This window comes from Lepus europaeus, chromosome 11 (genome assembly GCF_033115175.1).
Source record: "Lepus europaeus isolate LE1 chromosome 11, mLepTim1.pri, whole genome shotgun sequence".
NCBI lineage: Eukaryota > Metazoa > Chordata > Mammalia > Lagomorpha > Leporidae > Lepus > Lepus europaeus.
This window is the reverse complement of record NC_084837.1, coordinates 65,684,331-65,712,200: the sequence shown is the minus strand read 5'-3', so window position 1 is coordinate 65,712,200 and position 27,870 is coordinate 65,684,331. Positions and strand designations below refer to the sequence as shown.

At 44.6% G+C, this 27,870-nt stretch overlaps 1 protein-coding gene across 1 annotated transcript; it reads right to left on the bottom strand.

Moving 5' to 3' along the window:
* Positions 1 to 691: 691 nt before the first annotated feature.
* Positions 692 to 27,861, bottom strand: PDIA3 (protein disulfide isomerase family A member 3). Its single transcript, XM_062205799.1, has 13 exons — positions 27,627 to 27,861; positions 18,503 to 18,581; positions 16,980 to 17,097; positions 12,808 to 12,915; positions 11,767 to 11,896; positions 7,831 to 7,947; positions 7,410 to 7,535; positions 6,339 to 6,521; positions 4,480 to 4,588; positions 3,814 to 3,942; positions 2,349 to 2,428; positions 1,284 to 1,341; positions 692 to 1,064 (listed from the first exon to the last, which is right to left on the bottom strand). The coding sequence occupies exons 1-13, from the start codon at positions 27,782 to 27,784 to the stop codon at positions 951 to 953; spliced, it is 1,509 nt and encodes a 502-aa protein (XP_062061783.1). The 5' UTR covers positions 27,785 to 27,861; the 3' UTR covers positions 692 to 950.
* Between the last annotated feature and the right edge of the window lie 9 nt (positions 27,862 to 27,870).

The window sequence follows — 27,870 nt, the reverse complement described above, 5'->3', positions numbered from 1 at the left end:
GGAGTTATCCTGTGTACACAATTTTGATCTGGCTACGCAAAGTGGGAAATGGTTCAATTCATTTGAACTAAAGATCACTCCAGTCCTGTCCCTTTCCCCCCCTTTCTGTTGCAGAAGGAAGTACAGGCTTCACTCCTAACTGATTTTCTCTGGTTCTACCAGAGAGGGAAGTTAATGGGCCACACCTTAGGCTTTGGGGGAAGAGAGCTGCACCCAGCAATTCCTGAGCCCCAACTTGATGCCACACCCACATAGGACATTTCTGGGCAGAGAACAGTCCTTGGGAGGTGTAGGCAAGCAGTAAGTGCAGCTGCATGGCAAGGATAAACAACCCATCCTTAGGGCATTGGCGGGGCCAGAAACAGCCCAATCACAAAGACCCCTCACCTGTTATAATCATCAGGCTGGGGACATGGGCAACAATGTGAGGTGAGTTGGACTGAGTTGACCACTACAGTGGCCAGTATTTGGCTTTTGGAATTAATGAAAATTAAAACTGCCGTTCCCAGCCACCTTTCATACATACTTAACAGTGCTGATCATAGAACATTTCAAGCACTGTAAAGTCCTATTGAACAGAGAACCTTTGGTTTCCCATTCCACGGGAGAAAAAAAAGACAATTTAAAGGGGGCTTATTTATTGTCACTGTTCCAAATGTACAAAAAAAATTAGAAAATAACCCCCCAACTCAATTCCCCCCACCCCCACAACATTCTCCCCAACACAAATTAATTTTCCCCAAAACCACAAACATGAACTGGTCCTGGTATTTTCATAAACAGTGCAGCTAAGAAACAGTTTAGAGAAAATTGAATAGGATTCAGATTACATCCATTCTGTCCTCTCAGCTCCGAGAGGTAATAACCCCACATGGGTCCCAGTCCTCCCCAATAATTTCCCCATGTCTGGTAAAGAGTCCTTTTACAAAGTGGTGTATTTGGCTGCTGCTTTAGAGATCCTCCTGTGCCTTCTTCTTCTTTTTGGGTTTTTCATCTTGAATTATAGGGGGATTTGTAGCCTCTCGCTGTAGATAGCTAATAAAATCACTTAATTCACGGCCACCCTAAAAAATAAAAAGTTATGCTGAAAATTTTTCTTAAGAAAAATCCTGGATTTTTTTCCCCAATAGGAGGCTTCTGAGATTATAAAAGCACTTAAGCAACCACATATATTTACCGTAACAGCATAATTTCATATTAAATTGACAAAATAGAAACACTGGATATACACAAGTGTGTTTATGTCTCTATATGTTTGTGGAAAGATGAGCAGATGCACTTACTTCATATTTCTTTGGACTTAGCTTCTTGTTAGCTGGAGAGAAGTAGATGGTAGGAAAACTAGGAAAGAAAAAAAAAGAGCTTATTAATTTCAGGTTCCAGAGTAACTCCAACATACTTCCCTAACTGTTTCCGGGAATAACTTCTCTTTATTGGGGCGGCATTGTGGTGTAGCAGGTAAAGCTGCCGCCCACAGTGCCGGCATCTCATATGGGTGTGGCTTCAAGTCCTAGCTGATCCACTTCCAATCCAGCTCTCTGCTATGGCCTGGGAAAGCAGTGGAAGATGGCCCAACTCCTTGGGCACCCGCACCCATTGGGGAGACCCAGAAGAAGCTCCTGGCCTCAGATTGGCCCAGCTCTGGCTGTTGTGGCCATTTGGGGAGTGAACCAGCCAGCAGTAAACCAGCCAGCAATCAGATGCTTCTCTGAAACATTCAAATAAATAAATAATTTTTTTTTTTTTTTTGGACAGGCAGAGTGGATAGTGAGAGAGAGAGACAGAAAGGTCTTCCTTTTGTGCCATTGGTTCACCCTCCAATGGCCGCTGCGGCCGGCACACTGCGCTGATCTGAAGCCAGGAGCCGGGTGCTTCTCCTGGTCTCCCATGCGGGTGCAGGGCCCAAGCACTTGGGCCATCCTCCACTGCCTTCCCGGGCCATAGCAGAGAGCTGGCCTGGAAGAGGGGCAACCAGGATAGAATCCGGCGCCTTGACCAGGACTAGAACCTGGTGTGCCAGTGCCGCAAGGTGGAGGATTAGCCTGTTAAGCCACGGCGCCAGCCAATAAATAAATTTTTTTTAAAAAGAGAAACTTCTCTTTATGCTTTCCAGTGTGATCCAATACTGTTTTATAACAGTCTAAATTATATCCTATCAAAACCCAGAAACAAGGGCTCACATGACTTCTGACAGTCATGTGGACCCGCACTGCAGAAGCAATCAGTGGTTTTCTATGTATCAAGAGCCCCCAAACCATGTTTAATAAAGAAATGGTTTCCTTTGGCTTACAAGCTTATTTTTTCCTAATGGCTGCCTAGATGTTTTTGTTAATTTTTAATCTACTTACCCTCTGACTTCATATGGAGAAGGCACATCATTGGCTGTGGCATCCATCTTGGCAATGACAATATTTGGGTCTTTGCTGAGCTGTGGGTGTAAAGGTTAGATCTTTAAATTTCAAGTTTTCAGTGAATGAGACACATTTAGTCAATTCAAGACTTAACAACAACTTCATTCTTCAACTACATTTGTTAAGTTACTGCTCCAGATGAGAAGAGCAGTACTGCTTACAGATATTATCTAATATTCCACAAGGTTCTTTTTTCTCTCCTGGATCCTACTTATTAAGACTCTATATCCAGGGGCCAGCGCTGTGGTGTAGTGGGTGGAGCTGCCACTAGCAGTACCGGCATCCCATGTGGGCACTGGTTCGAGTCCCAGCTGCTCCACTTCCGATCCAGCTCTCTGCTGTGGCCTGGGAAGGTGGTGGAGGATGGCCCAGGTGCTTAGGCCTCTGAACCCAAGTGGGAAACCTGGAGGAGGCTCCTGGCTCCTGCCTTTGGATTGGTGCAGCTCTGGCCATTATGGCCAATTGGGGAGTAAGCCAGTGAATGGAAGCCTCTCTCTCTCTGTCTCTCCTTCACTGTGTAACTTTGACTTTCAAATAAATAAATAAATAAATCTTAAAAAAAAAAAAAAAACAAAAAACCAAAACCCCTCTATATCCCTTCCACACATGGTCATTCCTTTTCTTCTACTAGGTCCTGTTGTGACACAACCCAGAGGCCCTCACCAGGATGCTGGTGACAGTCACCAGAATCATGAGCCAGATAAACTTTATTGTATAAAGTAAAAAACAAAAAAAACTGTACATATAGGCACCTTCAAATTTACCTTACCTGAGTAAGACACTATGAGGGCTAAGTGTTTTAAGGTGGGTATTGTGGTGCAGAGGGTTAAACTTCTGCTTAAGAGGCCTGCATTCTATATTGGAGTGTTTGGTTGAATCCCAGATACTCTGCTTTCCATCCAAGTTCCTGTTAATGTGCCTGGGAGGCAGTGGATAACTGCCTGAGTGCTTGGGTTTCTTCCACCCACATGGGATATCTGGACGGAGTTCCTAGCTCCTGGCTTCAGTGTGGTCCAACCTCAGCTACTGCAGACTTTAGGGGAAGGAAACCAGTGGATGGACGGTATCTGCCCCCAATCCCATCACTCTGCCTTTCAAATATTGAAAAAAAAAAAAAAAAAAAAAAAGGAGGAACTTATAGATTCCTAAGCCACCACCAAAATTCAGAAGCTCCTGGGTATTTTTAACCATAAACTAGATTGAGGAATGCCAAATTAAAATGGATAACTGAGGTACTGACAAGTTACAGACACTAGGTGGCGAACAAGAGAAAGCAAGTAGACTGAAAAATATCTACCAATACTCAGGAACCGGACTAACTGGAATAACCAAGCAACCAATGCTGGGCATGTATGCAAACTTGCCGCTCAAACTTTAGCAAAAGAACAGGGTTGAGGCTTACCTTCTCTCCCAGTTCTTTATACTTGGGCTCCAGATTCTTACAGTGACCACACCAAGGAGCATAAAACTCAATCAGGACATCTTTATTTTCATTATTCACTATTTCATCAAAATTCTCTGCTACCACTACCTGGAAAGAAAACATAGAAGATTCTTTAGTTTTTAAGTGAAGAAAAGAGTAAATACAAAAGCTGTATTTGTTTCTGTATCCAATCCCCTCTCAAATTGGATGTGGTATCATAGAAAAGAAGTGATGGGAAACCAAACCATATTTACAGACTGACTGTATTAAAGATGCCACTCCCCAGAAACCAACTCATTCCCATGTCTGTCATCTGCCAATTACATTTAGGAAGTCATAGGAAATACATGGGTTACCTAACTGTCAGAGCAACAAAACTACTCTTAGGGACTAGCTTACTCTACCCCAAAGAGTAAGCTAGCTTAAGTATAAATTCCATCAGAAAATTCTAAGAAGGTTTTACATTCCTGGCTCTGCAGATTGTGGAGCTTACCAATGCTTATCTTACAGCTCAGGGAGGGAAGGACCAAAAATAAAGACAAAAAAGCCAACAAAATATACATTCAGACGCAGAATTTTGAGTCTAAATAAGGAAACGAGGAGGAGTAACTGCTCCTAGGTTTGGTGCAGCTGTGAGCACCTCACCTTTACAGGCCCATCATTGCTCTCTGGGATGGGCTCAGATTTCAGGTATCTCTTCAGATTGCCATCAAAGTAATCCTGCAGGAACCTTTCCAGAGCCTTGCCATCACGCCTGCAAATGCAAAGACAAGGGTCAAGTGTGTTAATTTACTGAGCATAAACAACTCCTTTGAGTAGTTTCCACATATTTTAGCTTGAATTTAAGGCTAAAAGGGGAGAGGTACTCTTTTTTTTTTTTGACAGGCAGAGTGGACAGTGAGAGAGAGAGAGAGAGACAGAGAGAAAGGTCTTCCTTTGCCGTTGGTTCACCCTCCAATGGCCACTGCGGCTGGTGCACTGTGGCTGGCGCACCGCGCTGCTCCGAAGCCAGGAGCCAGGTGCTTCTCCTGGTCTCCCATGTGGGGGCAGGGCCCAAGGACTTGGGCCATCCTCCACTGCACTCCTGGGCCACAGCAGAGAGCTGGACTGGAAGAGGAGCAACCGGGACAGAATCCGGCACCCTGACCGGGACTAGAACCTGGGGTGCCGGCGCCGCAGGCAGAGGATTAGCCTATTGAGCCACGGCACCAGCCAAGAGGTACTCTTATTTCTCAATATGGAAAAAGAAATAAACCACCTCTCTTCCATTTCTAGTGCACTCTTTATGGATTGCAAAATTCAAAAGGAGGAAATGCTGATGTTTTGTAAACTTGCTTTTTACAGAAGAACTAGGTCTTACTTGGTTGCTCTGGAGGACAGTGGGTATTTATAGTTTCTTGTTTTACTGACTAGCTCACAAGGAAGATTTTATTCTTGTTCCAGAAGGTGAATATAAAAATTGTGCCTGAGATTTCTTTTTAAAAAAGATTTATTTGAAAGTCAGAGTTACAGAGAGAGAGGGTAAGACAGAAAAGATCTTCCATTCACTGGTTCATTACCCAGATGGCTGCAATGGTGAGGGCTGTGTTGGGCCGAAGCCAAGAACCAGGAACTTCTTCCAGGTTTCCCATGTGGGTAGCAGTGGCCCAAGCACTTGAGCCATCTTCTGTAGCTTTTTCTAGGCTATTAGCAGGGAGCTGGATCCCAAGTGGACACACAGCAGTGCCCAAATGGGATGCTGGCAGCGGCTTTACCTGCTACACCGTAATGCCAGCCCCTGTGGTCTCTACTTATTTATTTTAAAAATATTTTATTTATTTGAGAAGTAGAGTTAGAGAGGGAGAGACAGAGAGAAAGGTCTTCCATTCACTGATTCACCCCCTAAATGGCCGGAGCTGAGCCTATCCAAAGCCAAGAGCTTCTTCCGGGTCTCCCACATGGCTGCAGGGGCCCAAGCACTTGGGCCACCCTCTACTGCTTTCCCAGGCCATAAGCAGAGAGCTGGATCGGAAGAGGAGCAGCACGGACTAGAACCAGTACCCATATGGGATGATGGCGCTACAGGTGGAGGCTTAGCCTATTTCGCCACAGCACTAGCCCCTATAGATTTAAACTTTATTTGAAAGGCAAAAAGAGAGAGGTCTTCCATCCACTGATTCACACCTCAGCTGCCTGCAATAGCTGGGACTGGGCCGGGCCAAAGCCTGGAACTCCATGCAGGTCTCCTACATGAGTGACAGGGATCCAAGTAATTGAGTCATGATCTACTGTCTCCTACAGTGTGCATCAGTAGGAAGCCAGACTGGAAGCAGAGTGGCCAGAACTTGACCCAGGCACTCCAATACAGGATGCAGGTGACCTAAGTTGTAACTTAAACTTCTGTGTCAAGCGCCCACCCCTGTATCTTGGGGTCTTAGGCTCTTTCCAATTTCCCTAAGTTTACATTAGGACCATGTGGTATTCAAAGAAGAAAGAAGATTGTGCCACACCAACAAGCAACTCACGAGAACTCCTCCTGCATGACAAACTTCTCTCCTTTAGCAGTTCTGATAGCAACAACAGGAACCTCTCCAGTACTGCTTTCCAAGCCAAAATCAGAAAGTTCATGGCTAAAGGTTTTACGGCTAGCTACAGCAAAATTGAGTTTGTGTCCAGCATCCAGGAACTTCTTTGCCACCATCATTACTCTGTGGGAAACAAGAGACATTTGTGCCAAGACTGTACTAGCATGGTAAAGCATTTTTAAAACTAAGAAGAACTTAGAAAGCAAAAACTAACTTTGCCAATCCATGCAGCACTCTAGAATCATTCTGAACTTGTATTCTGTGTACTGACATGGGGATATGGTATATTTTAATGCCATACTGAACAACACTGCCAAATTGGAGGCAACCAATCAAATGGTTGACCTTCAATGAATCTTGTTACATAACTGTAAACTCTAGTGCAGGCATAATGACAGATCTGAAAAGAAAATTGGCAAGGGTAAAATGCATTGACAGTGGGCACAATGTCTTAAGTGCATTTTACATCAAATTTGTATGTTTTACTGTAAGGTCTGGAGTCACCATGTCACAATGCAAAGGAACATCCTTGGGAGTGATGCCCAATACCCTTTCAAAACAGTTTATGTTATGCACAAGGCTTCAAATGCAGTTTCCGGGAGCCACATGTTCCCAATTCCCCCCCTTTTTAAGATTTATTTGAAATAGAGTGACAGAGATCTTCCACCCACTGTTTCACTCCCCAGTTGCTCACAACTGCCGGGGCCTGGCTGGGAGCCAAGAACTCCATCTCAGTCTCCTGCATGGGCAGTAGGGAACCAAGTACTTGGGCCATCACCCGCTGCCTTCCCAGGCACATTAGCAGGATGCTTAATCAAAGGCAGAGGAGCCAGGACTCAAAATATGCACTGTTTTAGGGGATGTAGGAATCTCAAGTGGCAGCTTAACCTGCTGCACAATGCCCACCCCAAATTCACAATTCTCATCTGTTCTTAACAAGATAGTTAGAAGAGGGGACTGTATACACACTGGGCAAACTTGTTTACAAAGAGAAAACACAATTCTTATTACCTGTTTCTCCAGTAGTTAGACCCTTTGGCATTCTTTTCATAGTCCACATCATAGTAAGCCATAAGTAAGTCCTTGCCTTGTATCAAATCTTTATTGTCTTCTGTCATGTGAGGACAGATACCAAAACTGAAATGAAATAATCCATTAACTTAGGCATGTTTATTAGGGACATTATAGCATTATAACTAACTGACAGCACTTAAAAGAGAAAGAAATTTTCAACATTTATGACAAGTACTGAGCAATATACCTTACACATGACTTCTAGGGCCCATATATTATTGCTCTAACATAAACTTCAAACTGTATTTAAAAAAAACCCTGAATAGGTTCTGTAAGTCAAAACATAGCAATGCTTAATAACTGAGGTAAAACTAGAATGAAGCAAAGAAACCCAGGCATGGTATCAAGAGGTACACACATGTTTTCTTGGATAAACTTTTTAATCTTGCCCGTAGTCATCTTCTGTTCTGTATATGCCACAGTCTTGTCCTCAAACTTGTTCGTCAGATGTGATGGACGAAATAAGGTGATACCCCTTTAAAACAAACAAACAAACAAACAAAACCTCTGAGTAGACAGGTAGCAGAGGGACTATATTGTATCTTTTATCTACAGCTCAGACTATGTAACTTTGCTACTACCATCTAAGCACAAAGCATTCTTTTCTGAGGCTACAGATCCAGATGCAACATGACCTTCTATACTGGGATGTTAACCATTTTAATCTCAAATACAATAACTGGGTATAAAGGCTTAATAAACCTTGGGCTGCAAAGTCCTTCTGGGCTTCAGGTGGGGTCAGAATAGATAATTCCAAAACCTCTAAAAACAGCAGCAAACAGAATACAACTTATCCCAAAATGTATAAAAAATAGAGAATGCTCCTACTAACGGGTACTTTACCCTGCTACTCTCCTTGGAAATTCACTTCACACAGTAAGAAAAATATTTCATTAGAAAACGTCTTCAAGATTTCTTCAAGTTATAAAATGTTATAGGTAGAAATACAATTATGAATAATATTTAGCTTCAGTTCTCCAGAAATTCCTTTGTTCTGCATTTCTCAATGAACCAAGTTTACTAATATTTCTCGTTTGTACTGCTTTGCCTCTCGCTTTAGTCAAACTTTCCTCAATCCACTGAGGATGCAAATTCCTTTAATTTCCAGCCTTTTGTTCAGGAAAAACTGCATCTTTGGTTTGGTTTATATCTAGTACTCACTTTGCTAGAAAACATGACTATTTTTATGTTTTTGTAATAATTACAATAGATTCAATATAATTCAAAAAGGAAAGAAAAAGAAAGAGAAAATAAAAGAATGGGAGGAGGGACGGAGGAAGTGAAGAAGGGAAAATATCATTATTTTGTATCTTTTATCATACTTCCAAATTAGCCATTAACTACCTGTATGTTAATTAAAGCACATTTTCATGGAACACAGGGAAACTGCATGGCAAACAGGAACCTAATACAAGCATGCTGTGCAAGCAAGAATGTGAACAGGGCTAAAATTCTTTTAATCATTTATTTATTTGAGAGGCAGTCTGAGGGAAGGAGGAAAGGATGAGGAGAGGGAGAGAGATCCCCCAACTACTAGTTCATTCTTAAAAATGACCACAATGGCTGGGATGAATGTTAAGACCTGGGAACTTAACCCATACCTACCACATAGATGACAAGAACCCAACCATCTGAAACATCACCACTGCCTCCCAGGATCTGCCTTAGCAGGAAGTTGGAGTTGGTAGCTGGAGTCAGGAATCAAACCTTGGTACTCCAATGTGTTAACTGCTAGGCTAAATGTCCACTCTTAAAATTTTTTTAGCTTTCTGCTATTGTGCCTGGGAAAGCAGCAGAGGATGGTCCAAATACTTGGGTCCCTGACACCCACGTGGTAGACCCAGGTGAAGTTCCTAGCTCCTGGCTTCATCCTGGCCCAGCCCTGACTATTGTGATCATTTGGGGAGTAAACAAGCAAACTAAGACCACTCTCCTCTCTCTGTCCCTAACTCTGCCTTTCAAATAAATAACTCTTAAAAAAAAAAAATAGTTGGGGCTAGTGCTATGGCATAGTTTAAGCTGCCCCCTGCAGAGCCAACATCTCATATGGGTGCTGGTCCAAGTTCCAGCTACTCTACTTCCAATCTAACTCCCTGCTAATGTGCCTTGGAAAGCCTCTGCCTCCTACGTGGGAGACCAGAATGGAGTTCCAGACTCCTGGATTTAGCTTGGTTCAAGCCCTGGCTGCTGTTCACCACTTCCTAACTGCTTTCCCCCTACTCCCTTTTCAAACCACCACCATGTTCTGAAACACAAAATTAGTCACATTACTCCCTAGCTCAATGGCTCTCAAATGTCTAGAAGATAAAATCTAAACTCTTGTAATGCACTTACAGGCTTTAGGTTGGTTTCTGCTTAACTTTCATTATCACCTCACTCAAAAACAATATCCTTGCAGTACTATGGGAGTCCAAAGATGCCACAGCTCTCTTATATCCCTGGGCCTTCATTTCAGCTGCTTTATCTGGAATAATTTTTATCACAACTGTTATAATCTACCTGGGAAAATTGATCTTTGAAGTCACCTGCTCTATGAAACTTTTTCTGACTGTCCTCCATTCTTTAAGAAAACAACAACAACAACAACAAAACCAAACTTCCATCTTTTTGTACTCCCAATGCTTTCTAATTATGAAATTTTCAAAAAGTTCTGGGACCAGCGCTATGACACAGTGAGTTAACGCCCTGGCCTGAAGCGCCAGCATCCCATATGGGCACTGGTTTGAGACCTGGCTGCTCCACTTCCAATCTAGCTCTCTGCTGTGGCCTCGGAGGGCAGTGGAGCATGGCCCAAGTCCTTGGGATCCTGCACCCGCATGGGAGACCCAGAGGAGGCTCCTGGCTTCGGATCTGCGTAGCTCCAGCCACTGTGGCCAACTGGGGAGTAAACCAGCGGATGGAAGACGCCTCTTTCTCTGCCTCTCCTCTCTCTGTGTAACTCTTTTCAAATAAATTAATGAAAAAAAAGTTCACAGAATATGTATATCACAAAAAACTTATCATGGATTTCAAAAATTTTTGCACTCAAAATAAACTGTTTAATTCCATTTTTCCATTAACTTCTAAAATTTAACTCTTAAGTCCTTGAGGATCTGCTTAAAAATGTTACTTGAGATGGAAACATAGAGCTCTCATCCACTTGTTCAACTCTCCAAATGACTAAAATGGTGGTGGGAGGTGGGGCTGGTTTGGGGGCAGAGGCAAAACTGGGAGCTGGAAATTCAATCCAGGTCTCCTATGTGGATGGCCCCAATTATTTAAGCCATCACCACTGCCTCCCAGGATCCATACTTGCAGGAAGCTGGAGTCAGGAGCCAAAAACAAGCATCAAACCCAGGGACTCTGATATGGGATATGGATTTTTTTTTTTGACAGGCAGAGTGGATAGTGAGAGAGAGAGTCAGAGAGAAAGGTCTTCCTTTTTGCCGTTGGTTCACCCTCCAATGGCCGCTGCGGCCGGCGCATCTCGCTGATCCGAAGCCAGGAGCCAGGTGCTTCTCCTGGTCTCCCACATGGGTGCAGGGCCCAAGCACTTGGGCCATCCTCCACTGCCTTCCCGGGCCATAGCAGAGAGCTGGACTGGAAGAGGGGCAACCGGGATAGAATCCGGTGCCCCAACCGGGACTAGAACCCGGGGTGCCGGCGCCGCAAGGTGGAGGATTAGGCTGTTAAGCCACGGCGCCAGCCTGGATTTTTTTAAATAAATAAAAAAAAAATATATATATATATATATATATTTATTTATTTATTTATTTGAAAGGCAGAGACGAAAAAAGGTAAAGACAGACAAAAAGATCTCTGATCTGTTCTTTCACTCCCCAAATGCCTGCAACAGCTTGGGTTGGGGCCAGGCTGAAGCAGGAGCTGAGAACTCCATCCTTGTCTCTCACAAACGTGGCAGGAAACACCTGAGCCGTACCCTGCTGTCTCAGGGTGGGAAGCTGGAAGGGCAGCAGAGCTGGGACGTGAATGCAGGCGATCTGATGTGGGAGGTGGGCATCTCAGCTGGCGTCTCCCTTGCTAGGCCAAATGCCCTCCTCCGACACTTTCTGAAGTATCCTTGTACATTTCCATCATAACACATTTCCATATACCACTCCCCTTACATTTTTATATATAATCACTTATTTATGCCTTCTCTAGTAGGTAGACGCCTCTCAATGACAGCAAGTTTCCAGCACTTACCTTCGCCTAGCAAAGGTTCAATAAAATTTTGGAAACAGGCAAAACAACCATGAGCTCACATAATAGCACTTGCTCCAAAGATTTACACGGGCACTCAGCAGTCACTTACTCTCCATCATCATCATACTCCTTCACCAGAGACTCAACATTGGTGTGTGCAAATCTGTACTTATCCCTCAAGTTGCTGGCTGCTTTTAGGAACTCAGAGTGAGCTTCACTGAATAAATCCTTGAAGAAACCTACAAAAAACATACCAGACACAGGAAGAAGCAGTAAGTGCTGAGAGATGTTCAATACTTTTAAGATCTTCTGTTTCTCAAAGTCTTCATTCTATTATGGTTAAGCAAAGTAAGGTAAATAGGACTGGGTCTGCTCCTTCCATGAGTACCTCATATCTGAAACAGCATTCAGAAAGAGAAATGTTTCTCTTCCTTTTAAAGAAACATTTCTGAGACAGCTACAAGAGAAGATCTTGGTTCAAGTCTTCTCCTTTTTTACAAGTGAATAAATTTGGGCAAACTACTATTTCTGGTATCGAAAGGATCAAATTAAAATAGCATATCAAAATAAACTATGAGTGATTTCACTCTTTTTCTGTCTTACCTGTCATTAGAATGCCAGGTTTAGAAAAGTGACCAAAACAAATATTAATAATTGCCTACTCAGAATTAATTCTTGGTAAAACACATGGTAAAATCCAGTTAAGTATCTTTTAGTAAAATTTAAATGATAAATCATCTTCTGTTGACACAAAGTCCATTTTTTACAGTAATTAAGAGAAGTAGAAACACAACTTACATGTTTAAATTTTGTCAAATATATCACATACCACATTTAAAATTGTTAAAGACAGGGCAATACTGCAGAAAGCAGATTACTGTGAAAATATAAGTTAAGTCTAAGATTTTAAGAAGTGATAGAAAAAGCTGAAGATATTTCTATTCTAGACCTTTAACAAAAATTAAACTTTTATATCTGTAAGAGCACAGCCATTCAAAACATCAATTGCCCCACATTATGGCAATACTGATCTAATAGTTGCTTAAACTGCCCCCAACGTTTCCTAACTGTTGTAAATTCATAGTTTTCCCACACATGAAGGATGTCTGAAAGCCAACTGATGATTTTGGAATAAATACTTGCTACTTACCCACCACAGAGGCATCTTTATCACTAATGAACTTCTTAAAATCTTCCTCAGTCCCGAGAGGCACTGAAGCTGGTCCTGCCTGCTTCTTCAAGTGGCTGACAATTCCATCTTAGAAGTCAAGATTAAAGGTACAGCAATTATAATTTTTGAAAACTTCAGATGATCCAAAATTGAAAATGTGCAGAAGGGTATATACAATGAAGCTTTTTTCCCACCCTTGTTACTGGTCACTCAGTTTCCTCCCCACAAGATGAGATTTCAGCTTCCAGTATACCCTTACAAATATTTTAAGCACAAACATTTACATATTTATCATTTTTCTTTTTTTATCCTCAAAAATGGCGACATATGCATGTTCTCTATTTTTTTTGTCATTTAACAGCTCAGAGATAGTTTCTATCAATGTACATAATGAGCCACCTCAACCTTTTATTACAGCACCGTATAGACCACCATAATTTATTTAACCAGACACAAATGATGGACATGTTTCGAATCTCCAGCTGTTACACCTGATTCTGTGATATAAGTAACACTGTATCACTGTCATATTGTAAGTAAGTAAATATATTAGGTAAAGTGAATTCACTGGGTCAAGGGTATATGCATTTGCAACTGTTAACTGACTTCCAAAGAAATTTATTATTGGTCTCTTTTTAAATATTTTTTATTTATTTGAGAGGCAGAGTAACAGACAGTGAGAGGAAGAGACATAGAGAAAGGTCTTCCCTTCATTGGTTCACTCCCCAAATGGCTGCAACTGCCAGAACGGTGTCATTCCAAAGCCAGGAGCCAGGAGTTTCCTCCCGGTCTTCCACATGGGTGCAGGGGCCCAGGCACTTGGGCCATCTTCCACTGCTTTCCCAGGCCACAGCAGAGAGCTGAACGGGAAGAGGAGCATCTAGGACTAGAACCAGCGCCCACATGGGATGCCAGCACCGCAGGCGGAGGATTAAAGCAGTGTGCCAGCCCCTATTTGTCTCTCTTTTTAAAAAATATTTATTTTATTTGAATGATAGAGTTATGACAGAGAGATGGAGATTTTGTTTCACTCCCCAATGGCCCCAGTAGCCAGGGCTGGACTAGGCTGAAGCCAGGAGCTTCATCTAGGTCTCACATGTGGGTGGCAGGGGCCCTAACACTTGGGCCATCCTCTGTGATTTTTCCAGGCACATTAGCAGGGAGCTGGATAGGAAGTGGAGCAGCCAGGAATCAAATCAGTGCCCATATGGGATGCCGATATTGCACATAGCGGCTTTACCTGCTATGTCATAACGCTGGCCCCCTTGTGCCTCTAAACTCTTCACTACCAAGTAGATTCCAAACAGGAGTTTTTGTTCTGCTCTAGTGCTCATCACATTAAAAATCTTATAAACATCATTCTGCAAATAAATTAAATGAAAATACATGTTCTTACTCTCAAGCAGCACAAAGGGTCATCTGTAGCTTTCTATTTTTTAAAACAAAAAATGCAGTGACTTGCCAGCTTCTATAGGAATTTAACCATATATAGGTTAAAATATATCATGTACATGAAGGAGCCAGCCAAAAATCACATTTTGCTGTTGAGGAGTGAGGGGCTAGCTACACAAACACACACACACACACACAAAATCTTAAAAAACGAATCATGGGGGGCAAGCGCTGTGGCATAGTGGGTAAAGCCACTGCCTGCAGTGCCGGCATCCTATATGGGCACTGGTTCGAGTCCTGGGTGCTCCACTTCTGATCCAGCTCTCTGCTGTGGCCTTGGAAAGCAGAAGATGGTCCAAGTCCTTGGGCCCCTGCAACCACATGGGAGACCAGGAGGAAGCACCTCACTCCTGGCTCCAGATAGGTGCAGCTCTGGCCACTGTGGCCAACTGAGGAGTGAATCAGTGAATCGAAGGCCTCTTTCTGCCTCTCCTTCTCTTTCTCTGTAACTCTTTCTTTCTTTTCCTTCCTTCCTTAGAGAGAAAGGTCTTCCTTCCATTGGTTCACCCCTCAAATGGCTGCTACGGCCAGCGCGCTGTGCCAATCTGAAGCCAGGAGCCAGGTGCTTCTTCCTGATTTCCCATATGGGTGCAGGGCCCAAGTACTTGGGACATCTTCCACTGCCTTCCCGGGCCACAGCAGAGCTGGACTGGAAGAAGAGCAACCAGGACAGAATCTGGCGCCCCAACCGGGACTAGAACCTGGGGTGCCGGCACCGCAGGTGGAGGATTAGCCAATTGAGCCGTGGCACTGGCCTCTGTAACTCTTTCAAACAAATAAATAATTTTTTTTTTTTTTTTGCCAGGCAGAGTGGATAGTGAGAGAGAGAGAGACAGAGAGAAAGGTCTTCCTTTTTGCCGTTGGTTCACCCTCCAATGGCTGCTGCAGCCGGCGCATCGCGCTGATCCGAAGCCAGGAGCCAGGTGCTTCTCCTGGTCTCCCACACGGGTGCAGGGCCCAAGCACTTGGGCCATCCTCCACTGCCTTCCCGGGCCATAGCAGAGAGCTGGCCTGGAAGAGGGGCAACTGGGATAGAATCCGGCGCCCCAACTGGGACTAGAACCCGGTGTGCCGGTGCTGCAAGGCGGAGGATTAGCCTGTTAAGCCACGGCGCCGGCCACAAATAAATAAATCTTAAAAAAAAAAAAAAAAAAAAGAATCACAGGACAGGCATTTGGCACAACAGTTATCAGACACCACTTGGGACACACACATCCTTTAACAGAGTGCACAAGTTTCAATCCTGGCTCTGCCCTCAAGTCCAGCTTCCTGATAATGTGCAGTACTTGTATTGCTGCCACTCTTGTCTGAAACCTCGATTGGGTTCTGGGATTCTGGCTTTGGCCTGGCCCATCACTGGCTGCTGTGGGCATAGTGGGTAAAGCCACCGCTTGCATCACTGGCATCCCATATGGGTGCTGGTTCAAGTCTCGGCTACTCCATTTCTGATCCAGCTTTCTGCTGTGGCTTGGGAAAGCAGCAGAAGATGGCCCAAGTCCTTGGGTCCCTGCACCCGCATGGGAGACCCAGAAGAAGCTCCTGGCTTTAGACTGGCCTAGCTCAGGCCATTGCGGTTTTTTTGGGGAGTGGACCAGTGGATGGAAGACCTCTCTCTTTCTCTGCCTCTCCTTCTCTGTGTAACTCTGCCTTTCAAATAAATAAATAAATCTTTAAAAATAAAGTTTAACAGCTTTAATCATTTTTCCCTTTTATTTGAAAGGCAATAGACAAAGAGTTCTTCCATTCACTAGTTCACGTCCCAAATGACTATAACAGCCTAAGCTGGACCAGGCCAAAGCTGAGAGCTCTATCCAGGTCTCCTATGTGGACAGCAGAAACCTAAACACTTGAGCCATTGCCTACTGCCTCCTACAGTGCACATCAATAGAAAGCTGGATGAGAAATGGACTAACTGGAACTCAAACTAGCACTCAAGATATAGAATGCAGATATCCCAATTGGCAACATAACGCTGTATCACATGGCTGCCTACATTTTTTTTTTAACAGCTGCCATCCTAACTGGTATTAGATGATTATCCATATATATTTTTATAATGTTGGTGGCCTTTTTTTTCCCTTTTTCTCCCAGAATGTAAGTTCCACAAAACTAGAGACTTTAGCTTTATCAATATCAAGCACATAGTGTATCTACAGAATAGCTGGCAGAGTAGGTACTTAAAAAAAAAAAAAAAAAAAGATTTATTTATTTACTTGAGAGGCAGAGTTATAGGCAGAGAGAGGGAGAAAGGTCTTCCGTCCACTGGTTCACTCCCCAAATGGCCACAACCCCCAGAGCTGGGCCAATCTGAAGCCAGGAGCCTCTTCCAGCTCTCCCATGTGGATGCAGGGGCCCAAGCACTTGGGTCAACTTCCACTGCTTTCCCAGGCCATTAGCAGGGGGCTGGATCAGAAATGGAACAGCCACAAGCAGAAGCTTAACCTACCATACTGCAGTGCCAGCCCCCTTACCAAATGAGAAAATGCTTTGCTGATCTTGTAACTCAAGTTCAAGTATTTTCCTCTATTACTCATATCCATTTAGAGAAGTCTTTTGTATACTTATCAAACTGTCCTATTAGATAAGGAACTTTTACAACCCAAAGTACACTGTGTAGAAAAACACATTCTCATTCCTTCACTACAAAGAAACCTGTACTTAACAAATTCAGTTGCCAGAACACAACCTGGGATCCTTACCGGCAGTCCTAGGCCCATCGTAAGCACCTGCTTCTTCACCATCTCTAAATATCTTCAGTGTTGGATATCCACTGACTCCATACTTGTTACAGGTGTTTGTGTTGGCAGTGCAATCAACCTAATATTAAAACAAATTATTTTGTTATCCAGACACCTACTGCAGGTCATTTCCATGTTCAGAAAATATTAGAACTGATCAGGGCATAAGAGGATCAAGAAATGTGCAGCAAACACATCAAAGACCACTAGATCTTAAAGAATTTAGATTTCTAGAGTTCATACAAATAGGCAAAATTACTACTTAATTCTGTCCCTGTGAGTTTCTGTTATTTAAAGCAGTGGTCTCCATCTTTTTTCCTGCCTCAGAACATTAAGGGATAAACCACTTGCTTTGGCTTACTTTGAAAAGAACTATGATCAAGGGGAAAGAAAGATGGGTATATATACATATTCTTATGTGTGATGGGGTATAGTGTGATTTTGCAAATATCTAGAGTTATTAACAAAGGTACCAACAAATGTAGATGCTCCCAGAGCTACCCTGAATCAGCTAAACCACTGCATAACAAATCTAGTGAAACTCAGAAAGAAGGGAAATAATTTCTAAGGTAAATGGATGTCTAGACAATTAATGTGTCTATAGTCATATGAGGCAGGAATTAAACCATGAAGTTTTCCCCTCTTTACCAAGCTGTTTAATATCACAATTAAAAGTAGTTTCCAAGGGGCTGGTGTTGTGGTGCAGTGCGTGAAGCTGCCACTTACACTGCTGGCATCCCATATACCAGAGTGCTGCTAATGCACCTGGGAAAGCTGCCGAAGATGGTCCAAGTGCTTGGGGCCCTGCCACTCATGTGGGAACCCTAGATGGAGTTCTGGATTCCTAGCTTCAGCCTGGCCCAGCCCTGGCCATTACAGCCATTTAGGGAGTGAACTAGCAGATGGAAGATCTCTTTGTCTATCTTTTCCTCTATCTGCAACTATGCCTTTCAAATAAATAAGAATAAAAATAAAAATAAGACAGTTTCTAAAAACAGCCTTATACTTGCATTTACTATTTCAGGTAGAGAGCTGAACTTTTAAACTGGGAAAACTACAGAATAATGACAAAATGCTGGAAGCATTTACTTTAGTCATAAAAATAGTAAGTTTACAGTTGACCAGATGGTTACATATTCATCAATATCCTTTTATTTTCCCATTCCCATCACTGTGAATATTAAAATATGGTTTAGGGAAAATCATTCACTCAATCATTTTTCTCTAACCTTTAGAGCTGCACTTTTACTTTCCGTATTTGCCCTGTATATTTTTATTTACCAATATATTTTGTTTCTTATGCCAATAATTTCCTTAGTCTCACTACTTTAAGTCTTTTGAAACTATAACATCATAGTCAGTTTTGTATTTGTTCAGAAACTAGTGTTCATTTTTCTTAGCATCCTAAGAGTAGAGAAAAATCAGTTAATATTACAAACATAAAATACCTCATATCCTTTAACAAAGAATCCACCTGTACTCACCTTTGCTAGTGGGACTATTCCTTTTAATCTAGTAGCTGCAGCTTCATACTCAGGGGCAAGCCTCTTGCAGTGTCCACACCTAAATGTAAACATATGGAAAAGCCAAATTCTCAGTTTAATCCTACAAATCTGTGAATTCTGTATCTAGAAAGAATCTTAAATTATAATACTACTGTTGAACTAGCAGTCGTTTCCAAAAGCAAAGTATCAGCTGAGCAATATTCATTATTGCTAAGGTAAACCAGAGTTCTCGGAAGACAAACATCCTGTCTCAAGCCTGAGGATCACTCTATAGCACTGGCTCAGAGCAGCACAAAATTTATTCTCAATTAACATAACGGAGTCTTGAAGGTTGTAGTCACAAGTACACTCCACACTAAAGAAGGAACAAATGAGGCTAAAATGAAGGACAAGATAGCAATAATCTCATTTCTGGTAGCACTCCCCCAAAGGAAGGTGTAGCATTTGGTTCTTTTTTTTTTTTTTTGACAGGCAGAGTGGACAGTGAGAGAGAGAGACAGAGAAAGAAAGGTCTTCCTTTGCCGTTGGTTCACCCTCCAATGGCTGCTGCGGCCGGCGCATCGCGCTGATCCGAAGATGGGAGCCAGGTGCTTATCCTGGTCTCCCATGGGGTGCAGGGCCCAAGTACTTGGGCCATCCTCCACTGCACTCCCTGGCCACAGCAGAGAGCTGGCCTGGAAGAGGGGCAACCGGGACAGAATCTGGCGCCCCGACCGGGACTAGAACCTGGCGTGCCGGCGCCACTAGGCGGAGGATTAGCCTGTTGAGCCACGGCGCCGGCCAGCATCTGGTTCTTAAAAATACAGTGACTAGGCCGGCACCGTGGCTCAACAGGCTAATCCTCCCACGGCGCCGGCCAGCATCTGGTTCTTAAAAATACAGTGACTAGGCCGGCGCCGTGGCTCAACAGGCTAATCCTCCACCTTACGGCGCCGGCACACCGGGTTCTAGTCCCGGTTGGGGAGCCGGATTCTATCCCGGTTGCCCCTCTTCCAGGCCAGCTCTCTGCTATGGCCCGGGAAGGCAGTGGAGGATGGCCCAAGTGCTTGGGCCCTGCACCCGTGTGGGAGACCAGGAGAAGCACCTGGCTCCCGGCTTCGGATCAGCGCGATGCGCCGGCCGCAGCGGCCATTGGAGGGTGAACCAACGGCAAAAAGGAAGACCTTTCTCTCTGTCTCTCTCTCACTATCCACTCTGCCTGTCAAAAAAAAAAAAAAAATACAGTGACTAGAGGCCAATACTGTGCACAGTGGGTCAAGCCACCACTTGTGATGCTGGCATCCTGTATTCAAGTGCCAGATCAAGTCCTAGCTGTTTCACTTTGGATCCAGCTTCCTTCCTGTTGATGGCCAGGTAAGCAGTGGAAGTTTGCCCAACTACTTGGGCCCCTGTCACTCATGTAGGAGACTCAGATGAGGTTCTGGGCTCTTGGCTTCAGCATGGTCCAGGCCTGACCGTTGCAGTCATTTGGGCAGTCACTTGGTAGATGAAAGATCTCTGTCACTCTTGCCTTTCAGATAAATAAGTAAATTAATTAATTAATTTTGACTAAAACCTTGTAAGATTCCAAGTACAATATAACTTTTTTTTTTTTAAGACTTATTTTTACTTGAAAGGCAGAGTTACAGATAGAGAGAGGACGAGACAGAGGGAAAGGTCTTCCAACCTTTGTTTCACCCCTAAATGGCTGCAACGGCAGGAGCTGGTTGATCCGAGCTTCTTCTGGGTCTCTCATACAAGTGCAGGCATCCAAGCACTTGGGCCATCTTCCACTGCTTTCCTAGGCCATTAACAGGAAGCTGGATTGGAAGGGGGATGCCATTGCCACAGGCAGACCTTAACTCACCTCACTGTGCCACAGCACCAGCACCCAATATTAACTCTTTAAGAATCAGCACCAAGTGTTTTGCTCCATTCCTTCAACATGACTCTATGACCAGAAACCCAGTTTGAGGGTGTAGTGGATGAGGCTCAGAAAGGACTTCTTTGATACAAAAAGATACAGTAGCATTTCAGTGAAGACCTTTTTCTTCTCAATTGAGTTTCAACACAACATCAGGATGAAGTACTTAAGAAAGAGAGTTAAACCTACAGAGTTCACCTGGCCATGAGAACTGATAAAAACATGTAAACTAGAGTAATTTTCCCAGAGGGTCAACAGAAACACCTGCTCCTCTGCCCAGAAAGTCCTAATAGTCCCACAGGTACACTGTACATGCAACAGGGGTGGGGTGTGTATTTTTTTTTTTTTTTTTTTTTGACAGGCAGAGTGCATAGTGAGAGAGAGCGAGAGAGAGACAGAGAGAAAGGTCTTCCTTTGCCGTTGGTTCACCCTCCAATGGCTGCTGCGGTTAGCGCATCTCACTGATCCGATGGCAGGAGTCAGGTGCTTCTCCTGGTCTCCCATGGGGTGCAGGGCCCAAGCACTTGGGCCATCCTCCACTGCACTCCCTGCCCACAGCAGAGAGCTGGCCTGGAAGAGGGGCAACCGGGACAGAATCCGGCGCCCCGACCGGGACTAGAACCCGGTGTGCCGGCACCGCAAGGCGGAGGATTAGCCTAGTGAGGTGCGGCGCCGGCCAAAGTATTCTTATCAATCTAAAACTAACACAGCTGTACATCATCTCTGCAAGTCAATGGGTTGCAGAGGGATCATTGTAAGGTGAAAAGTTCTGTAACCTCCCCAGACAGCAAAAACAGAAAACAGAATAGATAACAAACTTGAGCACCTATTTCATAGCTAACAGTCTCAATTTGTTTTATGAAGTGATGAACAGCTAAGTAACTTGGAAATATTTTATCTCTAAAACTTGTTCAAAACAAAGGATTGGGGCTGGTGTTGTGGTGCAGTGGGTTAATAAGCTGCCACTTGCTAGGGAAGGCAGTGGATAAAGGCCCATATGCTTAGGGCCCTGCCACCCATGTGGGAGACCCTGATGGAGTTCTGGGCTCCTGGCTTCAGTGTGGCCAAGCCCTGGGTGTCGCAGCCCTGTGGGGAGTGAACCAGCAGATGCAAGATTCCTGTCTTCTCCGTCACTCTGCCTTTCAAACAAACAATTCTTTAAAAACAAGCTGTGCCACAATGCAGGCCCCTCAAAGTAATTATTTGAAAGTTTAAATAAGTTAACAGTGACACAGCAAATTCAGGATAGGAGTGCATAAAATAGGGCAGGGTTCACAGAGGGTTCAACTATACTGGCTTTTTTTTTTTTTTTAAGACTAAATAGTAAATGATACTCCTTATGCTGTATTTCACAGGTATACTTTCTGATATTGATGTGTCTTGCCTATCATAGCTTCAATTGTGGCATTTCTTTCTTAGTGAGAAAGTTCTCATAATCAGCGACTTTTTTATTCAGAAACAGAGCAGCCAGGCCTCAAACAAGTTACTCCAATACCACAGGTTTCTCACGCAGCCACTTAACCCACTGTGCCACAATGCCCAGCCCAAGGGTAAAGTATTATTGTTTTTAAAAATGTATTTGTTTATTTGAAAGAGTTATAAAGAAGGGGAGAGAGAGAGAGAGATCTTCCACCTGCTGGCTGGTTCATTCCTCAGATGGCTGCAAGGGTGAGGGTTCCGACAGGCTGAAGTCAAAGCCAGTATCTTCATCTGGATCTCCCACATGGGTAGCAGAGATCCAAATACTTGGGCCATCAGTTGCTGCTTTTTCCACTAGCGAGCTGGGATCTGAAGTGGAATAGCCGGGACACCAAGCAGCACCCTATGGGATGATGGCGTCACAGGCAGCAGCTTTACCCACTACACTACAAAGCAGGCCCTGGGTAAGGTATTTTATTATTATTTTTTAAAGATTTATTTTATTTATTTGAAAGGAAGAGCTACAGAGAGAGATAGAGACAGAGAGAGGTCTCTCATCTGCTGGCTTACTCCCCAAATAGCCACAATGACTAGAGCTGGCCCAGGCTGAAGCTAGGAGCCAGAAGTCTTTTCCAGGTTTCCCACGTGTGTGCAGGGGCACAAGCACTTGGGCATCCTCTGCGGCTCTCCTAGGCACATTAGCAGGGAGCTGGATCGTAGGTGGAGTAGCCAGAATTCATCAGTGCCCATTTGGGAAGCAGCACCACAGATTGGGGCTTTAACCAGTTGTGCCACAGTGCCAGCTCTGGGTAAGGTATTCTAGATGTGGGCAACAGTAGAGCAAAGGTAAGAGAGTGCTAGCTAGAATGATGTATTCAGAAAACCTTAAGGAACTTTGCTTTTTGGAAAGATAATAAATGTGTGCTATATAGTATTAAGACTCCATAAGCTGGCCAGCGCCGTGGCTCAACAGGCTAATCCTCTGCCTTGCGGTGCCGGCACACCGGGTTCTACTCCCGGTCGGGGCGCCGGATTCTGTCCCGGTTGCCCCTCTTCCAGGCCAGCTCTCTGCTGTGGCCAGGGAGTGCAGTAGAGGATGGCCCAAGTGCTTGGACCCTGCACCCCATGGGAGACCAGGAGAAGCACCTGACTCCTGCCATCGGATCAGCACGGTGCGCCGGCCGCGGCGGCCATTGGAGGGTGAATGGCAAAGGAAGACCTTTCTCTCTGTCTCTCTATCTACTCTGCCTGTCAAAAAAAAAAAAAAAAAAAAAAAAGACTCCATAAGCTAGGAAGGTATGGGGCCAGCAAGAAGAGAAGAGCACAGAACCAAGAATAAAGCAACCTTGAAAATCCTCTATTTCACATGCCAGATAATGAAAGCTTGGACCAGAGTGACAGCAACAATAAGGAGACAGAACAGAGATTCCTGTCACATATCTAGTAATTATCAAAGTTAACATTTAATAGTTTCACTTCAACTATATTTAAACACCTGAAGAGAAAAAAAATTGTAAGTAAACATGGCTTACTAACTGAGAATCTCCTGGAATCTGGGAACAAACCAGATGTCTAAGCTGCCAGGCAGGAACTGAAAACAATGCCCTAAGCACTGGCAGCTTTCCTGAAGTTATCAAATGCACATAGGAGTGCCAGTGAAGTTGGAGCAGGCTGCTCCCTTCAAATCCACCAGCAATGGAACTCAGGTGGAGTTCAAGGGAAGTTAGTTACAAAAATCCACCAAAATTGATCATTACTTTTCTCACCCACCTCTACAAAGTATTAACAAACAATCCCGGGGTAGCGCTGTGGCGCAGTGGGTTAATGCCCTGGCCTGAAGCGCCCGCATCCCATATGGGTGCCGATTCAAGTCCCAGCTGTTCCTCTTCCTCTTCACAGCTCTCTGCTATGGCCTGGAAAAGCAGTAGAAGATGGCACAAATCCTTGGGCCCCTGCACCCACGTGGAAGACTCGGAAAAAGCTCCTGGCTCTGGATCGGCGCAGCTCCCGCCGTTGCAGCCATCTGGGGAGTGAGCCAGCGGATGGAAGACCTCTCTGTCTCTACCTATCTCTGTAACTCTGTCTTTCAAATAAATAAAATAAATCCTTTAAAAAAAAAAATCCTATCTACCCTTAGAGATAGGTACCATAGGTACCTAGTAGAAGATAATGAGCAACATTATATAATATATAATATACAACATATATTCAACCAACAATCATCACTTCATGCCTGCCATACGCTAAGTGCTGTTTTAGGCTCTGACAGAAAAATTGATATGGTTCCTTCCTTCTCCAAGAACACCAGATAGAAGAGGTGACAGATATCCCATATGGACACAGGTTTGAGTCCCAGCTGCTCCACTTCCAATCCAGCTCTCCGCTAATGTGCCTGGGAAAGCAGCATAAAGTGGCTCACGTCCCTGAGCCTGTGTCAACTATGTGGGAGACCCAGAAGCAGCTCCTGGTTTTGGCCTGGCCCAGCCCTGGTCACAGCCATTTAAGGAGTAAACCAGAAGATGGAAGATTTCTCTGTCTCTCCTTCTCTCTGTAACTCTTTTAAACAAACAGATTCTTTTAAAACATTTACCCTGCTAAGGTTTAACTAATTTCAAGTCCTGCCTGCGGTTGCTCACAGGCAGGATGTCCCCGCCCCTGCTCTAGAACATTCCACGTCAGAGTGACTGGATTGGAGGTCCAGATATGCCTCTGATTCCAACTTCCTGCTACCGCACATCCCAGGAAGCAGCAGGTGATAGCTCAAGTACTTGGGTCCCTGCCACCCACACGAGAGACCCGGATGGAGTTCCGGGTTTCTAGCTTTCATTTGGCCCAGCCCAAGCTGTTGTAGATATTTGGGGAATGAACCAGAAGATGGAATATCTGTCTCTCTGCCCCTCTGCCCTTCAAAGAAATAAAAAATAAAGTTAGGTATGCATGTTGTGGTACAGTGGGTTAGGCCACAGCTAAGGACATCCCGCTGTGTCTCTAGAGTGTTGGAGACACCCAACACTTCTGATCCAGCTCCCTGTTAATGAACCTGGGAAGCAGCAGATGACAGCCCACGTACTGGAGTCCCTGGCTCCTGGCTTTGGCCTGGCCTAGCCCTGGCTGTTGTGACCATTTGGGGAGTGAATCAGCAGACAAAAGATCTATCTTTCCCTCTCTCTCTGCCTTTCAAATAAATGAGTTAATCTTTGAGAAAATGCACATTAAAAAAAGAGCCACAGCCTATAGTAGATGCTGAAGACTTAAAATCAACTCACCGCTTATGAATACTTGGCAGAAATTATCATAAACATCTAAATAGTGCTTTAGATTTCCCCTGAGAAATTCTGATGCTCCCATCCTTACATATAGATAATTAACTCATAATGGAAAGAGTAGTCTGTAAAGACAACTGCAAAGAAATCTTTCAATGCAGGAGTGCTAGTATCCCATATGGATGCCGGTTCAAGTCCTGGCTGCTCCACTTCTGATCCAGCTCTCTGCTATGGCCTGGGAAAGCAATAGAAGATGGCGCAAGTCCTTGTATCCCTGCACCCCCAGTTGGAGACCCAAAAAAAGCTCCTGGCTCCTATCTTCGTATCGGTGTAGAGTGAACCAGCGGATGGAAAAACTTCTTTCTCTCTCTCTGCCTCTCCTCCTCTCTCTAATTCTGATTTTCAAATAAATAAGTCTTAAAAAAAAAAAATCTTTCAGCAGCTGGCATCGTATAGCAGGTAAAAACGCCTTCTGCAAAGCCAGCAATCCACAGAGACACTGGTTTGAGTCCCAGCTGCTCCACTTCCAATCCAGCTCCCTAATGGTCTGGAAAATGCAGCTGAAGATGGCCCAAGTGTTTGGGCCCCTGGAACCCATATGGGAGAACCAGATGAAGCTCCTGGGTCCCAGCTTCTGTCTGGCTCAGCCCGTTATTGCGACCATCTGGAGAGTGAACCAGCAGATGGAAGGTCTCTAACTCTGAAATTCAAACAAACAAATAAATATTTAAAAAAAACCTTTCACTTGTAAAATGAAAGCAAAAAAGATCTAAGAATAACAACTTGCCCCAAACAGGTCCATTTTACTTTTAATAGGGATTCTTTAACTGTTCCTATTTAACTTGTGAGACATCACTACTTCTGACCTGTACAAAAAGGACACAACAGTCAGAACCCATTTCCAGGTTAAGTGTTAATAAACATAATTGAATGCAAAGAAATAAGGACATTATCAACAGGAGACTTCCTCAATTCCAAATTGCTCATTCAGAAAACTGATCTTCCTTGTGGGCTTTGTGAAGGATGACCTTGTCTTCCAAACCAATTAGAAGCAGACACAACACAGATCCACCCAATCCTTGGGATAGTTTAGTGCATGATGGGATATGCAGTTTTCAGGGAAGCATGTGCACCAACTTAGTTGGAAAGAAGGCATTCAACTGAAACGAAAATTCTGCTTTAAACAGTCCAGGGGCCCACAATTCTCCAGCAATTCTTATTTTAAATCCTTGTATGACCCCGATGTCAACCCGGATGTCAAAGAAGTCCTGTTCCACTCTGACAAGCCCAGTGACACCCCTCAAAGTCAGCAGCATGATTATGTAACTGAGAAGAGTTGTTTCTTAGAGAAAGCATGAACTCTAGAGAAGTGTAAAGACTCCCTTTAATGTGTAATTAGTACTGTCAATGAGTCACAAAATGCCCTGGACACAATCTGTCACAAGCTGGAAACAAAATGTGCTGCCTCTTAGCACATCCTTCTGATTCAGGTGGTCTTCAGGGCTGGGGAATGAACACTAGAGTCAGAACCAACCAATAACTGTCTTCCTGATACTTTTGAATACAGATAGTTTTAATTGAGGGTCATTGTGCCAGAAGGTGAGAAATTAGTACTGTAATTAGCATGGACATACCAAGCTATCCCAAGCATTAAGATAATCACAGTTTTCTCTGTAATTATTTGGTAAAAAACAAAAATCATTCAGGTTGAGTGGACAGAAAATCCTATTTGCTCTCCCTTTCCCCGGGACAAATTCTGAATCAGCTCTACCCTAAGGAAATACACCTTTGTCCAGTTAAGTCATCCTTTTGTATTTCCCCAACACTGGTTGCTTTCTCATTGGAGTGTGGGTCATTTCTCAGAAATCCTTATTAAAACCGCCCATTTAAACAGACTGTGGTGTTTTCGCTCTTGTTCATGTACTCTATTTTGCAGAGGTCTGTGCTGGCGCTGAAAAATAAGTGACAAATGTAGAAACTGTAAGCCATGTGATGGACAAAATAACTGCCTTCCTCAGGAAAGCACTTAGCGAGCCCTCTGTAGCCACGGAGTGACCTTGGCTGGAGACCAGAGGCTGGTGGGGGCGGGTTGCAAGAAGAAAGGAAAGACCCTGGAGAGCCAAGGGCCTCGGGATTTGCTGAAATGATCGCTTCGACCCCAAGCCTTTGGGATGCCTCATCTGTAGACTGCAGAACGGTGATCACTGACTCACCCAGAAACTGTAGCGATCCACATCCAAGGGGGGAGGGGGTGGCTAAGCCCTCTGCAAATAGGAAGTGCCGCAAGAGCACCGGGGGAAGGATGCGGCCCTGCGGGAGTCCAGCCTGGAGGTTCTCCCCTCTCGGGTCTCGCAGCAGCGACTTCCCCGCTCTCGGCTCCCCAGGACTAGGAAACCCGCCGGCCGCAGCCCGGGCCCGCTGGAATGGTGGAGGGCGCCAGCGCTGCGTAGGCCCCAACCGTTCCCGCCCTCGCCCCAGGCCCAGCCCGGCCCTCCCTCCCCCGGGAGAGTGGCCTCACCAAGGGGCGAAGAACTCGACGAGCATGAGGCCAGCAGAGCCCGTGTCGGTGATGCGACTCTCGAAGTTGTCGTCTGTGAGTTCCAGGACGTCGGAGGCAGCGGCGAGGCGGGCCGCGGCGAGAAGCAACGCCACGCCGGGCAACATCGCTAGGCGCATGGCGGCGGGCTGAGGCGGCGGGGGGTCGGCCCGGAGGGTCGAGGCTCGGCGGGCACTGCGGAGGTCGGGCCGGCGACCACGCACCC